At 37.4% G+C, this 16,816-nt stretch overlaps 1 protein-coding gene across 5 annotated transcripts in view; it reads left to right on the top strand.

Annotated features, from left to right (window-relative positions):
* Positions 1 to 5,245: 5,245 nt before the first annotated feature.
* LOC127428758 (protein hinderin-like) overlaps positions 5,246 to 16,816 on the top strand; it is a 30,518-nt gene continuing 18,947 nt past the window's right edge. The window contains exons 1-5 of one of the 5 annotated variants that reach the window (XM_051677350.1): positions 5,248 to 5,314; positions 7,849 to 7,884; positions 8,123 to 8,352; positions 10,337 to 10,437; positions 10,565 to 10,680. In XM_051677350.1, coding sequence (XP_051533310.1) covers positions 5,260 to 5,314; positions 7,849 to 7,884; positions 8,123 to 8,352; positions 10,337 to 10,437; positions 10,565 to 10,680 — 538 coding nt within the window. In that variant the 5' untranslated portion in view covers positions 5,248 to 5,259. Of the gene's footprint in view, positions 5,315 to 7,848; positions 7,885 to 8,122; positions 8,353 to 10,336; positions 10,438 to 10,564; positions 10,681 to 16,816 lie in introns of all 5 variants that reach the window. The other 4 variants (XM_051677346.1, XM_051677348.1, XM_051677347.1 and 1 more) reach the window with 4 other exon arrangements.

Here is a 16,816-nt window from a genome sequence, read left to right on the forward strand (position 1 = left end):
AAAAATAAACATGAATCAACAGAGGCATGAGGCACCTGTATACTGTATATCTGATTTAAGGAAATCTTTAAAAGCTATGTGCACACACACCCATTTATGGGCACCAACTCTTGAACATAATAACTTAAGAATAAAAGCCCAGCATGAGCTATCAGTACAACATGCTTGTACGAGAGAACATTCTATGGGCATTTGATGGTGCGGTGGGGTCATCGTTTAGTCATGCTGTGTCTCCAGACCCCCTGTCCTTTGGCTGTGCTCCCTCCACTGGCTGGCATCTGTGCTGGCAGCTTCTTCTTAGGAGTGGGAGGCTTGGCCTTGCCACAGAATGCCTTGGCTGGGTCCAGTTTGTTCAGTGAAGGTTCACTGGCTGTATCAAGATGGTGGTCGCCATGGAACGTCAGTGGTTGGTACAGGGCAGCCCATTGCTGGATCAAGAGATCATTAAAATGGAATGTAAAAAGACAACAGGTCTGTGTTTGTAGCAGTAGATAGCAATCTGATGCTTTGGAGATAATTTAAAGAAGCCTTCAAATGTGTTTAAAACAGATCATTTAAAGTCAACATGAAAAAGCATTTACAGCCTATTTTTACTTCCGTAATGTGATGCATTTATTAGTGAAACAGGATATACAATGAGAAACAAATGTAGGGCAGGACTTGATTCTATCCATCTGGATTTGATTGGATTGTCAAAAGTGAATGTTCCATATAAGAATGGAGCCAAATAGGGTCAAGTTTGAGTTCATGTTGAAGTCAATGTCAATAAAGTAGATGCTATGATGTTCTGATGTTCATTCATGTTTCTTTTTTCGTGCTACAAGAAAGAGAATTGTGCCTGCTCTGTTTGAATGGCCAGCTACCACAATCTGTCACACCCACCATTTCTGAGCATGAATACAATATTTATTGTTTGAATTTCGAGATAGAAGTGACATTATTTGAAAGCTGAGGCTAAAATAGTGTTTCTCCAAAAAACTACATATGACTTAAATAATGGAGCACGCTACAGTTGATGTCCTGTGCTTTCAGTCAGCGTTTTGTGTGTGTGTGTGTGTGTGTGTGTGTGTGTGTGTCATGACACCTGTCTACAAACAAATGGCAAGCGCTTCTGGACATAATTTCTCAAAATAAAAGTCCCACATTGAACTAATTTTGAAATTGATACAGCATGAATTAATGTAAAACTAAAATACACATTTTACAACACACATTATTTTAGGATATCCCACAAAATGTTGAAATCAACTTTATATGCTTTAAAAAAAATTACGATGAATTTTAATATCAGCTACTACGCAGTCTATATGCAATTTGGAACAAAAGACAACTATTTTTGTGATATCTGGGAAAGATAGTCCTTTTTTATTCCAATAAACTTCAGTTTATTTGGGCAGTGGGGTTCTGATGTTCGGCAGACTGCAATGACGTCATCATAGGATTATCATATGCATATCACATTTTCCAACACCTTACCTCAGGAAGCTAAAGGTAATTAATTTCAAATGTAACTATTGCTCTGTGGAAAAAAAAGTGTTTCAAAAACATTTTACATTTTTGCGATTATTAACTTAGATTTAAAGGAATTTTCTGGCCCCTTCTTTATTTAAAAAAAAAAGAAGCAAAAATAATTATGATTACAGTGAGGCACTTACAATGAAAGTGAATGGGGCCAGTCTATAAATGCTAAAATACCCATAGTTTCAAAGTATAGCAGCAAGATGTAAGCAATATAAGAGGAACATGATTTTATTGAGATAAAATTGCTTATATCCACTTCAATGTCCTGTCAACAAAACCCTGTAATCCCGATATTGGATACAACTTTCCACAGATAAGATTAATAAGAGATTTTATCACACTAAAATCATGTTAACATGTATAATGTTTACATTTTATGACTATAATTTTGAAACTATATGTATTTAGCATTTATGAACTGGCCCCATTTATTTCCACTGTAAGTGCCTCACTGTAACCGCTTTTTATTAATAAACGAGGGGCGAGTGAAAATGAATTTTTGTGGTAATCAACATTATGCCACAAATCATATTGATTGAGCTTAACTTGTATTAAACCTGGAATATTTCTTTAATAAAAATGAAAAGAGTTCATAGACTACAGTTAATGGAAAAAACTGTAATAACTAAATTATTATAATAAATATATACAAGAAGGGACTTGCTAATATCTACTTAGATAGGATTTTCTCACCTTAGCTTGTGGGCTGGGGCTGTACGGAGTGAAATTATACTGCCACTCTGGCAGCCCCAGATGATTGATAATAAGCCGGTAGTAAGAAGTGAAGGAGGGGGTGAGATAGTGCCAAAAAAGAGACAGGTCCAAGAACCACACCTAACACTGCTGGGCTATTACACCTACACAGAACCAGCCAGCAGACACAGAGTACAGAAACAGCCCAGATGGTAGATTATAATGATATAAACTTTTTGTATACCAACTCATTGTATCCTCCTGAATTTTGTGACGGATCCATAATCACCTGAAGTGCAGCTCTTGTAAACAAGTCAGACTTTGCCATTCCCATTGCAGGCGTCCAGTTCAAAGAAAAATAACTTCTCAAAAGATCAAATAATGTGTGTAATCTATACAAAAATTTTACTGAATTAAAATGCCCCAAGATGTCAGAAAAACTAAGGAAGGTGCATTGTGGAGGGAATATACACTTAACTGAAGCAGATGATTTAACTGAGCAATACTGTTGATCACCATGCAACCCACTGGATCTACTTCATCTGTAATACACTAATCATTTATGGGTGGGCTACATATTATTAAAAAACAATATCATTCATTAATGTTTTGAAGAAAAATACTGATCATCTCTGAAAATGCATCAAAATAGGCTTCAAAAATAAGTCTCACTTTCCAGTTTAGAGTTCCAGGAAAGCATGAAGCCATCTGTCGTGAGATAGAAATCTCTGAGATCTTCAGGCAAAGCACAATTGTTTTTCTGGCAGATACACAAGAATAACACACCTGGTGTAAACCTATGCACATTTTCAAGTCAAGTCATTTTTTATTGGTAAAGCACTTTTAAAAATGCACACAATTTCAAAGCAGCTTTACAGAAAGTCATAATGTCTTTAAGCCCCCAGTGAGCAAGCTAAATGCGACTGTGGCAAGAAAACTCCAAAAGATGTTTAGTTAGTGGAGAGAAAAAACCTTGAGATGGGGGAGCCCATCCTCCTCTGGCTTTACGATAAAAGTATATATGCCAGTATAAATTAGTTATATAAAATAATGTGTGTTATACAAGTCATGTGTTAATTAAGTAGATCAAGTGATGGAATTTTTCAATATATTAGTAAGGCAATGTTTCAAACTAATGATTATTAAATTATAAAGATAATGATTTGGAGTCTTTGAAGTTCATCCATTGACTATTGTCTGCAGGGATGCAGTCAGTGGTTGATGAAGTGTCTTTTGCTGTTTGGCTGGTATAGGCTTTAGTTGTCAGTAGTGTTGCCATCTGTCCAGGATTGTCCAAGATCGTCCTGGGACGCAAAATGTCCTGGAATTTCAATATTTTCCAGAAGCGTTCACACATGAACCCTTGTTTATAAGCACACTATGCAAGGAGGACAATCAAACACATTCTTATATGAATCATAAGAAAGTCTGATTTATTTTAGCAAACTTGTTTGTTTGGATGATTGAGATTTGTCACTTTTGTGCAAACAATCCTTTAAACTTTAGTCTACTTACTATACTGCTTTAATGTTCTGAAAAACATGTCCAAAAAGGGGAAGTCCTTCCTATTACTGTAAGAACTCTTAGGTTCCTAATGCCTGAACTCAAAAGAAAAGAAAAAGCCTATTTTTAAGATTTAAGCATTTCAATTTAATAAAACATTTCCATCAAATTGAATTTTGTGATCTATAACTAATTTAAATTAGTAGAAATATCTAACAATGTTTTTTATTTTATTTTTTTTTTTTACGTAATTTTATTTAAAAATAACTCAATTCAACTTGATGGAAATTTGTTATAAAATTGAAACGCACAAATATTCAGAATGCGTACTGTAAATCTTGAATAGGCTATGCTTTTTAAGTAAATGTTTATGTACATTTATTTTGATTTCCTTTGGTTTAAATATAATTTAAAAAACAAAAATTTTTTTTACTTTATACATAACTTTATAATAATTTATACAAACATATTTATATATTTTAAAATATTTAAATGTTCAGTGTTAACCATAAACTCAAGAAAATTGCTTAGGGCCAAAATAAGTAAATAATATGTTAAACCTGTACAAAAAAATAAAAAATAAAATAAAATAAAATAAAATAAAAAAATAAAATTAATAACAAAATTTCATCAAATTGAGTTGAGTAATCTTTTACTAAATTAAAACAAAAACTTAATATTTTACATTTTATTTAATTTTGTTAAAAATCACTCAATTTATTTTTGATGGAATTTTGTTGTGAAATTGAATCTGAATTATATGCTATGCAGTAATTTCCATATCAATCAAGGAGTATACAATCATAAATAATATTATTTGTTTCTTGTATGATGGCCAGCAATACGTTTTTCGGTCATTGATCAGGTGTCCAGGAATTTTACAGGGCCAAGGTAGCAACCCTAGTCAGTAGTTTATTGACCAGTTTATTATTCCGTTTTAAGAGACTGGAAATATTCTTTGTAATATCAAAACACCTTCATTACTGCTCCCAGGACAGAAAGCATCGTTTTTCTGCTGGGGCTTTCTCATCCAGTACGTCTGAAAGACTCTCTGTCAAACAGGACATGAGAAATCACAATAATGCAATGAAAATTACTTTATATTCAAGAGGAAAATATTTTCTATTCAGAAAAAGGTAATCATACTTGAGCTAGTGTGCATTAATGCTTAGGCGGCAATTATTATAATAATTGACATGAAACGTTGTGCACCCGCCCAAAACTCGAATTATGCATCTACAAATCCCTTGAAGATCTTGTCATCTCTTGCATCCTCTGTGTCGAAATAATTCACACATTTATATCACTGATAAAGCTGCTGCATTGTCACGCCGACGGATGCTGCTGAGGTGTCCAAGTACGCAGAACCAAAACATTGCGGTTCCCCACTCCTATTGGTTAGAAAAATGACAGATGAGTAATGGGACCAGTAATATTCTTAGTAGGCGTGAGCAGGGTGTTAAAGTCAACCAATCACACTCACGGGCGATGGAAAAGAGGAGGAGCTCCGGGGCGTCATATGGAAGTCGCGGTTGTTTCAGTATGGCGGCGGTTGCTGAGGGCGCAACTGGTAATGGATTTTACTGGATTTGTGACAGTATCCTTACATTTCTTCGCATTATTTGGTTCCATGTATCTGTGTAAATGTGTTTGAAGACATGTTATAGTAGAACAACTTTGGTTTAACAAGTATAAACCTCTCTCTAGATGATAAAAGTGTCACTGGTCAGTTTGGATTAGAGAGAGCGGGTTTAGCACCGCGTTAAAGATAGTTTGGCTATAAATCCGCTATGCGCTGTCGTAGACATGTAAATAATGTTGCATGTGATTCTTCGTGATTTGTGAATTCGTATGACATCATCCTCCGCTCCGCAATCAGTCATTTAAATTTTACGACTCTTCATTTTCTTATCCAAATAGCTTCAAAAGTTGAACACAGAAGACTGAAGCCCCTCTCATCGTGACCAGTCTGATTTGTGAATTTTTTCACAGCAGTTTGTTTTCCTGTCAACTCTTTTTAAGTCCAATAAGTAAACACGCAGTCTGGGTTCATATAAAATTCCCTTGTATTAGAGCCAGATTTGTGAAACCTTTCACAATCATTTTTGGTAGCGTTTGATTGCGTCTTACAGCTTTGCCTTGTGTAATAATCCTTTGCCTTGTGTAATAATTACAATATAGGCTGTGTCAATGGATAAAGCCATCAGAGAAATCTGCTTAAAATTCTAAAAACTGAACACATAGACGGGTTATTAGTAGGCTCAAATAAACCTTCATGATTTGTGAATTTATTCACAGATCAGTTTTTGTCTCTTAACCCTTTTTTGAGTTCTGTAGTCAACAGTTTACCTGAAAAATCAGTGTTATAGGCTTAGTGTTATATTTGCTCTGTGTCCCATTCATTTCCTATGGTGGGTCAAAAATGACCTGCAACACCATGAGTGTTACTTTTTTGTCACAGGGCTAAACTCATCAAATCCATTCCAGTGTTGTTTTTTTTTTTTTTTTTTGTTTTTTTGTGAGTTCAGATGGCAAATGAAAAAAAGTAACCAAGCCTTGGCCCACTGAGATGAATTAAACCATTTTTATTAAAGAAACCAAAACTGGTCAAAAATAACCCGAACACCACACAAGGGTTAAATAAAATGACTAGCTAGTTGACATATCATCCATATCAAAATGTTATTTGTCAACAACAAACCAAAGCCATCAAGCTGAGTCAAATCAATCTCTGAAATTTTTCACAAATCCAGTTTTGTGTGAAACTATTGTTTTTCCATCATAATTATCATGTGTTTACAGAATGTGCCGTCTCAAAGCCTATAACACTGATTTTTCAGGAAAACTGTTGACTACAGAACTCAAAAAAGGGTTAAGAGACAAAAACTGATCTGTGAAGAGCACTTATTTTCACCTCCTTGGCTCATGGACTTAAAAAGAGTTGACAGGAAAACAAACTGCTGTGAAAAAATTCACAAATCAGACTGGTCACGATGAGAGTGGCTTCAGTCTTCTAGGTGTTCAACTTTTGAAGCTATTTGGATAAGAAAATGAAGAGTTGTAAAATTTAAATGACCGATTGCAGAGTGGAGGATGATGTCATACGAATTCACAAATCATGAAGAATCACATGCGACATTATTTACATGTATACGACAGTGCATAGCGGATTTATAGCCAATCGAAGTCTGAATTTCAAACTCCAAACTATCTTTACCATGGTGCTATTAGCTTGTTAGTGGATTATCATTGTCAGTTTAACTTGTATTGTACTGAACAATAGTTGTAATACACTAAACGGCTGTTGTGCTGTACTAAACTATATTTGTACTGTACAAAACAGCAGTTATACTAGAGGGGATTCTCACGAAACCTATCAAGAAAATGTCCTGGTCATATTTAACCCCAAATTTAATACAACATATACAGTATGCAGTTATATTTTGCATAAAGAAAATGTCTACCATTTAAGACCATTGAGATTTTTTTTTTTTTTGCATTGTAAAATGTGTATAACTATTAAAAGAGTAATGCCACAATGTAAATGTTTTATTTTTGTTTTGGAGTACAATAGGACCAGGACATTTTCTTGATAGGTTTCATGAGAATTACTCACTATTGTGAAGGTAATTTCTACTGCAGTGAACTACGAATCTACAATATTACAGTGGACTGCAAGTATGCTTCACTAAAATGTCCTTGTATACTGCAGTATACTTCTTCAGTGCTGAGTTCAGTACTTCAGTACTACAGTTAAAGGCATATTAACTTTGGTGTACAGTTATCTACAGTCATTGTGAAGCACAGAACCGTCATTGTACTACAAGGAACTCGATTTTTACAGCATATATTGCAGTAGAACTGTAATACTGCAGTTCATTTTTGTAAGGTGTGAGCTGCTGTTTTTGTAAATATGTTTTGGACTGTCATCTGATAAACCCTCTTTAATAACGGTTAGTTAGTTAGATTTCCTCTTACTGCTTGTGTACCCTTTGTTCCTCAAGCATTTAAAATGTCATGGGTCATTATTTTTATTTTTTTTGTATATGTAAATGACAAGATCAATGGTCTTTTTGTTTTCTGTGTGGACTCACTCAGACATTTCTGCATTATTTTCCTTAACTTGCATAGAATCAGATGAAGAGCAGCCCACAGTTTTAGTTACAGGTAAGACATAAATACATATTTTTGTAGACAGTGGCTGACAAATCCTTAACTCTGACAACCTGTTGATCGTTCTTTGTCTAGTGATTGATATTTGAAAGCTGAAGTTTTTTTCATCTTTGGTGAAACACTGATCTTACACTACACTTACTTTATATCGTTTTAGGATTTTGTGTGCTTTAAATAGATTATGGTACCTTTTTATTCTAAGAGTGTTCTGTTATCTCTCTTTCTCTCTTAGGAATGAGCATGAACATGGGTCTGAAGTTTGACTCTTCAAATAATACAGAGGGAAGGATTAAAAGGAAATCTGGCAGCATTGATAAAAGTGGAAAGAATGCAAAGGCAATGCAAAGTGCTGAGACATTCATTGGAAAAGCTTCAGCTCAGAAACTTTCATCTACCGTAGCCAAATCAAAAACCATTACACCTGCACCAGAACCAGCACTGGCTCCTTTTACTACAGCCCAGGTGAGCATTGACTTTCTTAAACTGAATATTTACAGTGCTTGAGAGGTAAAATCCCTCTTACTACTAGTATTACTTCTCATACTTTTATACAGTTAAGTGATCTCTTTGTTTTGATGATAGTTGCAGCTTTAGGTGTACTTCATGTTTTGGTTTTAATCTTTATATGTTTGAAAGAATTCATTTAGGATTATAGTTTTAAAGTGTTTCTTTGACTTATCCTGACAAAATGTTCACAATTCTGAATCTAGCTGCCGGTGATGATGTTATTGTAATATTTGTGTACTGAAATGGGGTTGGTCTTTATCAAGCATCACCTTGCAAGTACTGGTATTTCAATGAAATGCAAATTATTTTTGTTTGTCTTTGATAATCATACATTGTTGTCTGTTCTGGTTTGAAATTAATGACTCTTCACAATTTCTTATATAGTGGCAAGAAAAAGTATGTGAACCCTTAGGAATTACCTGCATTTATGTATAAATTTGTCTTCAAATATGGTTTGATCTTCATCTAAGTTACAATAATAAACAAACACAATCTGTTTTCATTAATAATACACAAATTATTGTATTGTTGTACAAGTTGAATACATCATTCAAACATTCACAGTGTGGGTTGGAAAAAGTATGTTAACCCCTAGGCTGATGACATCAACAAAAGCTGAGTAGAGTCAGGAGTTGGCATACCTGGCATCCAATTAATGAAACATGATTGGAGGTGTGGGTTAGAGCTACTTTGACTTATAAAAAACACTCAAACATTTTGAGTTTGCTATTCACAAGAAGCATCTGCTGACATGGACCATTCCTCACAAAAAAGAGATCTCTGCGATCAAGAATGTTGCTTTGCATAAAGCTGGAAAGGGTTACAAAGTGAGCTTAGATATTTATCTGTCTACTTTTAGACAAACTGTCTATAAATGGAGATGATTTAGTACTGCTGCTACTCTCCCTAGAAGTGGCTGTCCAGCCAAGATGTTCACACTGCAGAATGCTCAATGAGGTAAAAAAGAACCTAGATTGATAGCTAAAGACTTGAAGGAATCATTAACATCTCTTTTCATGAGTTTACTTTATGGAAAACATTAAACAGGTACGAAGGAAGCCGCTGCTTTCAAACAAAAACATTGCTGGGTGCCTGAAGTTTGCCAAAAGCCACTTGACACTCCACAGTGCTACTGGGAAAATGTTTTGTGGACTGATAAAACTAAGGTTGAATTGTTTGGGAAGAACAAGCAGCACACATATGGCATAAAAAGGGACTGCATACCAACATGAAAACATCATATGGTGAAGTACGGTGGAGGGAGCATCATGATTTGGGGCTGCTTTGCTGCTTTGGGGCCTGGACCGCTTGCCATCATTGAGGGAAAAATGAATTCCCAAGTTCATCAAGATATCCTACAGGAAAATGTCATGGTGGCTGTGCACCAGCTGAAGCTCAGTAGAAGTTGGGCGATGATGCAGGACAATGACCCTAAACATTGAAGTAAACGCACTACAGAATGGCTTAAATAAAGGAAATCCAACTTTTTGAGTGGCCCAGTGAAAACCCAGACATTAACCAGACCTCAAGAGAGCCATCACATCAGACATCCTAAGAATATGAATGATTCTGTAAAGAAGAATGGTCCAAAATTCCTTCTGAACGTTGTGCAGGTCTAATACGCAGTTACCAGAAATGCTTGGTTTAGGTTATTGCTGCCAAAGGAGTATCGACCAGTTATTAAATCCTAGGGTTCACTTACGTTTTTCATAGTACTGTGAATGTTTAATGGAATGTGTTCAATAAAGACATGAAAGATTATAATTGTTTGTGTGTTGTAAGCTTAAGCACATTGAGTTTGTCTATACTTGTGACTTTGATGAAGATGAGATTCCATTTTATGACCAATTAATGAAGAAAACCAACAAATTCCAAATTCTTGCCACTTTATGTAGATGTGTTGATGAAATTGACTTTAAGTGTTTGTTCTCAACTGTAGGCAGTCATCAACATTGCCCAAGCCAAAAGTAAGCCATCACTGAAGGATCTCTGCCCAGAGGACAAACGTCGGATTGCCAATCTCATTCAGGAACTGGCAAGGTAAAGCCCTATGATACATTTTTACCCTGAATGCACGATCACAGTAGCCCTCCAGCCAATGTGCTTCTCTGCGCATAGTGATACAACTGTGTATCTGACATGAAGTCGTTTGTGTGTTTCTGCACAGAGTGAGTGAAGAAAAGGAAGAATCTGTACAGAAGCTCAGGGATGAACAGGAGACCTTTGAGAATAAAATCCAACAGCTAGAGCAACAAAACCAACTCATCGTACAAGAGAGAGAAAGTATCCTTATACAACACACATAGAAGCTATAAAAAACTCTCTGGTCAACCAGAACCTTTAAAGTATATTTACATTTCCTGAAGGAAATACCAGTGCTTGCAAGGCAGGAAAATAATAGGAAAGAAAAAGAATTAGAGAGAAGTTTTTGGTAAGCTTTGGTATTAGGTTTTGGTTCTTCATAAATGAAATGCTGCAACAGAGCTGCTTTGCCGTAATCTTGACACTGTGTATCTAGAATCAGCAAGCAACATTCTTTGCAGTCTAAAAGTAGCTGTATGGTTAAATAGATGCAAGAAAGGAAAGACCAATCACAATTCAGTTTGCAAATACTGTAGATGTAAGAAAGAAGCCAGTCAGAATCATGTATGTAAATATTATGATGACATCGTTGGGAGTCATTGGGATGTTTTTAACATTTAATCTTAAAGAAGTAGTTCACTCAAAAATGATAATTCTGTCATAATTTACTCACCCTCATGTCATTCCAAACCCATATGACTTTCTTTCGTATGCAGAAAACAAAAGGAAAAATTTTGGTGAATATCCCAGTCCGTCTTTTCAATACAGTGACAGTTGAGCACTAGGGCTGGGCGATATGACGCTGTAATTGGATATCGACAATATCTGACAAATATCCCAAATTCCATTTGCGAGAGTCTTTGAAAGACAATGATTGACAATATCTGGAAATGACAAAACCATGGAGCTAGGAAATCGGCAAATATGTGCGAGCTGCAAGCTGCGATGCGATCGTTTGTATTCCGCGACTGCTATCGGGTCCTTGAATAATGCATAACATACGAGGTGCCCTACACATACTGCATAATAAGCGTATAGGGAGTGGCGGTACTGAGTCTAGGGTATGAAATTAGCTCCCTCCACATATTCCAAGTGTTCTGGAATACGATAGGTTTTCGTGAGAAGCAACCTGAAATCCCTTGACGGGTTCTTGCTCGCCAAAACCTATCGGATGCTTCAGAAAACTTGTAATATGACACTAGATGCATGGACTACTATTACGATACCTTTGGGTTTAAGTCTTAAAGTGATTCACTATCAACTGCCATTGTCTTGAAAAGACAGACCAGAATACTCATTAAAATTTCTCATTTTATTTTAAGGATTGGTGCCCCCCCCAAGCTGATGGCGTCCCTAGGTGACCGCCTAGTTCGCTTATGCCTAGAAAAGGCCATGAGTGTAAGAAAAGTCTTCTCCCAATTTCAAGCATAACCAGTGCACTGTGTTTGTGTTTTGTGGCTCAGGGTTGGTTTAAACTGACAGTGATAGATTCATCATTTTTATTGCTATACTCTTGTCAGTGAGCTGTCACCCTTCCTGGCAATATTTATTTAAAATCATAGACACTTATGGTTGTGTGAGTAATTCAAATAGACTCTACTGAAGCATGAAATGTGGTGCCTCAAATCTCAGTCCACTCATTGGAGATGTGCCACTCGAAAGTATTTTGTGTTTTAGACCAACAGGGGGCAGTGTTGCCTAAGCACCGGATGCTTGTGCAGCCTTCTCGTGACTGCTGTAGGAGAAATATTACCACAGGACGTCATTGAAATGCTTTTGAATTACACCCATGTTTGAAGGGGTGAGGATTTACTTTCTTTACCCCTAAATGTCCTGCATGGGTTGACTTGCTGTTTTGCTCTACACTTGCATTGAAGTGTATTTATAGATGAAAGAGTCCTGCTTTATTTACAGCATGATTGTGTGAATTCTAACGTAACACAGTGTGCTGTCTCTTTGTTGTTTGTCTACATTTTAAAATGACCTATTTTAGATGCCAGGTTTTGTGCTCGGGGATTGGACTTGTCCTTGGTTTGGGTCGGGATGCTTTTAATTTTAGTTTGAAATTGAAAGAGCTGGTGCTGATCACATGATGGCCGGCAATGGCGTGGGTTTCTTCTCGTGCCAACCTGTCATCTGGCTGGCACATCACAAACTTCTCGCAGTTCAGATGCACCCTTTTTTCCCTCAGAGCTCTGCCAGATTTGGTGATCCTACTTTGGTTAAAAGACATGGCGAACCATCAGTTTTGCCCAACACTGTGAAATATGAAGAGTAATCACAGGCTGCTAAATTGCAAATTTGGCAGGATGGCTCCGAAATTACGTGAGCTCAACCCAATTAAATGCACTCTGCTGTCTGGCATTTCCACTAAAATTCTAAACAACATTAGAGAGAGATTGTAGCCCAAGACAAACTGTATGAAAGCCCCCTACGGAGACAGGCAGTCTCTAAAGGTATCAGACAGATGCTGGCTCACAGAGCTGTTCTTAAAGGTTAGGAGGGAAGCAAATAGACAAACTGACTTACGGAGGTTTGTATTGAAAAATCTTTTGCGCAATCGTCCCTATCTCATCTGCCAAGATCATGATTATCAAGAGGAAATATCTCATCATCTGTTCAATAGTAGGAGGAAAAAAAATTATAAGTTACATTCGGTGCGTAGGAAGAATTTGAAGCTCGTGTACAGAATAAAATTAGAATTTTCTCAAGCCTGTCTTTGGCATTCAACACCACGTCTCTGAACAGTAGATTCCATTACAGAGAAGCTTACAATCTTTGTTCTTCACAAGGAATTTACATCAAGAAGCATGGAAGACACAAAGGAGAAGTTGAACGCATTCATCAATATCATTAATCTTATTGAAGTTTGCATGCTCGTTTTTCTTAACGCTGCGAATGGATCAGAGCAGCAGAAGACCTTTTGTAATAGTTTGTTTTGACTAGTTCCGAGTATCCTGGCTGCTTTCTTAGGTGGGGTAAAAACCTCCACTGAAATACCACTTCATTACAAACCCACCACACTCATATTGTTTACAAGCAATTACCTTCCCAGACATACAAATAATTGGAAGTAATAAACCTCATACTTGCAGTAAATGAAGTCTCATGATATATAAATAATCAAGACATCAGTGGGTTCATGACTCATTTTTGCTGTTATTTAAATTGAAGCGTGCGGTTGTGTAAACTGTCCTCCTATCGATTTACATCACAACCTACTCGCACACACACACACACACACACACACACACACAAAGACTATTTGCCCAAGATGCACGAGGCCTGTAAAATATTGTCTTCGGCACGATTTTGTTCTACCTTGAGGTGGATTTCATTATTTTATTTCTGCGCAGGCTGACAGGGGAGTGAATCATGTTGACAGTGCCTGTCTGAAATATCGAATGCAAACTCTGATTTTGTGTATTTTTGGATGGGGGTGGAGACACCATGCCTGCAGCTTTCTTTTCTCCTGATGTAGGCCTGTGGAATGAGCTCCGATTGGCCGGCAGCCAACAGAGGTGCCTGCGCGGCGGGGCGCGGGAGAGAATCTTATCAGTCCCGCTCCAGTCGCTCCAGATTACCAGGCGCTGAGCGTTCCTGCACGCCCTTCTGTTAATGTATTAATATGTGTGTTTACGCCCAACCTGTCTATCTGCGAATCAGAAGCCTCTCATCAGCTGGGAGGTAGATGCCTGCGTGTGATGCGCTCTATCAATGAGACGGCTTTCCATTCTCGTCACACATGAGAAGCCTACTTATGATAAATGCTTGGTAAATGTAAATTCTATCATTATTTACTCACCCTGATGTAGTTCCACACCTGTGTGATTTTCTTTTTCTTTCTTGTAGAACACAAATGGAGATGTTTGGCAGAATGTTAGCCTCAGTCACTATTCACCTCCATTGCATCTTTTGTTTACAAGTGAATGGTGACTGAGGCATTCTGCCTAACATCTCTTTTTGTGTTGCATGGAAGAAAGTCAGGCACTGCCGTGTTACCAAAAATCTTAAGTCAGACACCTAGAAAATTAATAGCACACCTCCCCTTAACAAGCCGTATGTCTTGAGTTATCATGGTGTCCGTAGCACAAACGCAGGGCTCTTATTAACTACTACGGGGAAGAAGATGGCACCAATGTGTACGGCGAGTCATCTCTCATGTCCGCTCGGGCTATTGTTTGCTCTTACTTTGTGTCTTTGTATATGTTGTCAGGATGTTTCTGCGTTATTCCTTTATGATCGCCAAGTGCTTTTTAACATCCGAGCATATGCTGAGATATTGTCTAGGCATGATTTGGGTGGTAAGACTACAAGCCTTTCTCCCGTGTTGTCAGATATACCAGCATTTATACCGTGTGACACTCCCCGTAAAAAAATGTCGTAGAAGACGGGGTAAGCGGGGAGGTATACTGGTGAGATTCAAGGCTTACCTGGAATCCTTAGGGTAACTGATCCTCGTCTTTTCTATGGCTCATTGGAGTTTGGATGTCGGTGGATCCGGCCTGTTGTCACTTATGTTCCTGACATGCCAGTGGAGCCTCCTTGGCCCTGGTGGAAGCGGGCCCACGGAAGCGGCGTGGAGCAAGGGAATCTTTGTCTGCTGGAACGAGCCACCACATCGGCCAGCGTGAGCTCACTCTCGGTTTGGCTTTGATTAATGCTAAATCGCTAGCAAATGACCTTTTTGCTCAATGACTTCTTCACTTCTCATGGCTTGGATTTTCTGTATGTGACTGAAACTTGGCTTCACGCTGGTGAGCTTGCCCCTTTTTCTGAACTACTTCCTCCAAATTGTAAATTTTTTTAGCGCTCCTCCGAATACTGGCAAGTGTGAAGTTGTATTCAAATCCAACTTCCACTCTCGGCAGATTCCGTTTGACTCCTATTCCAGTTTTGAATTGCAGTTATTGGAGATAAACTTTTCTCCTCCTGTGCTGTGCGTGGTGGTGTATCGTCCACCTAAGTTCAACAAGACTTTTATACTTCTTGGGGGGGATTATTTAGAAATATGATCATCTCTTAATTGTTGGCGATTTTAATGAAATCGTCTCTCCATCGTCTGCAGCTGGTACAAAATGCGGCTGCTCGTCTTCTAACAGGAACAAAAAATAACACATAACACCAGGTCTAGCCTCTCTACACTGGCTTCCTGTCAGTTTTAGGATTGATTTTAAGATTTTATTGCTTGCTTTTAAGGTTTTAAATGGCTTGGCACCATCTTATTTAGCAGATTTCTTGCATCATCATATCCCGGTTAGAGCACTGAGGTCGAACAACCAGATGCTCTTGGATGTTCTGAGATCCAGGCTCAAAAACAGAGGCGATCGAGCCTTTGTGGTGGCTGCTCCTAATCTATGGAACATATTTCCATATAAGGACTATAGAAATTAAGTCGCTGCTGAAGACCCACCTCCTCGCATTGGCGTTGACCTTGAGTAGAGCTTGACATCCTGACTTCTTACTCTGTGTGTTGTAAGTCTATAACCCTGTCATAATTTTATTGTTTTCTTTTATTTATTTATCGTGTTTATTGAGTTATATGGCTTTGCTTTTCTAAGTGTACAGCACTTTGGTTCAACTCTTGTTGATTTTAAATGTGCTTTATAGATACATTTGACCTTGACCCTTGACAAATGTGAGGGACAAGTTACGCTCTGAAGTTTAATAATTAGGGTTAAGGCTTTTTTAAATATAAGCAATAATAACAGTTATGCTTACTTAGCAAGTAACACTAATATGCCAACTGTTTCTCATTAGGTAATATATTTTCATGCTCATCATGAACAAGACATCTAATTTTTCAATAGTCATTTTGAGGAGAGTTTAATGTAACATTGAATAACTTTTTCTGTTTTATAAAATGGATTGTTCTGGCTCTAAAATCTGTTGGGAGCCTTTTAGAGCCGATACATGTACACCTGTGACCTTGCATCAGTTGAATTTCTATTTTAATGCACAGAGTTGCTTGGCAGACATAAACGGCAATCAGTTTGGGGCTGTTCACACAGAATGTACAGTACTGTGCAAAAGTCTTAGACACATAAGACTTTACACAAAAACATTTGTCTTAAGATGATTTTATATCTTCAGCTTTAGTGTGTCAATAGGAAATATACATTTTAGACTCCCAAACATTACTTTTGCAAATAGAATAGAATAAAATAGAAGAACAGGGAGCCCTGCAACAGATAGCAGGGCCCCCACAGAGCCCTCCACTGAACATTGAGTCATTCTGGGATTACATGAAGAGACAGAAGCAATTGAGACACCCTAAATAGATAGAAGAACTGTGGCGAATTCTGAAGCTTGGATCATCCTATCTGCCAATAACCAA

Source organism: Myxocyprinus asiaticus, chromosome 38 (assembly GCF_019703515.2).
Source record: "Myxocyprinus asiaticus isolate MX2 ecotype Aquarium Trade chromosome 38, UBuf_Myxa_2, whole genome shotgun sequence".
NCBI classification, from domain to species: Eukaryota; Metazoa; Chordata; class Actinopteri; order Cypriniformes; family Catostomidae; genus Myxocyprinus; species Myxocyprinus asiaticus.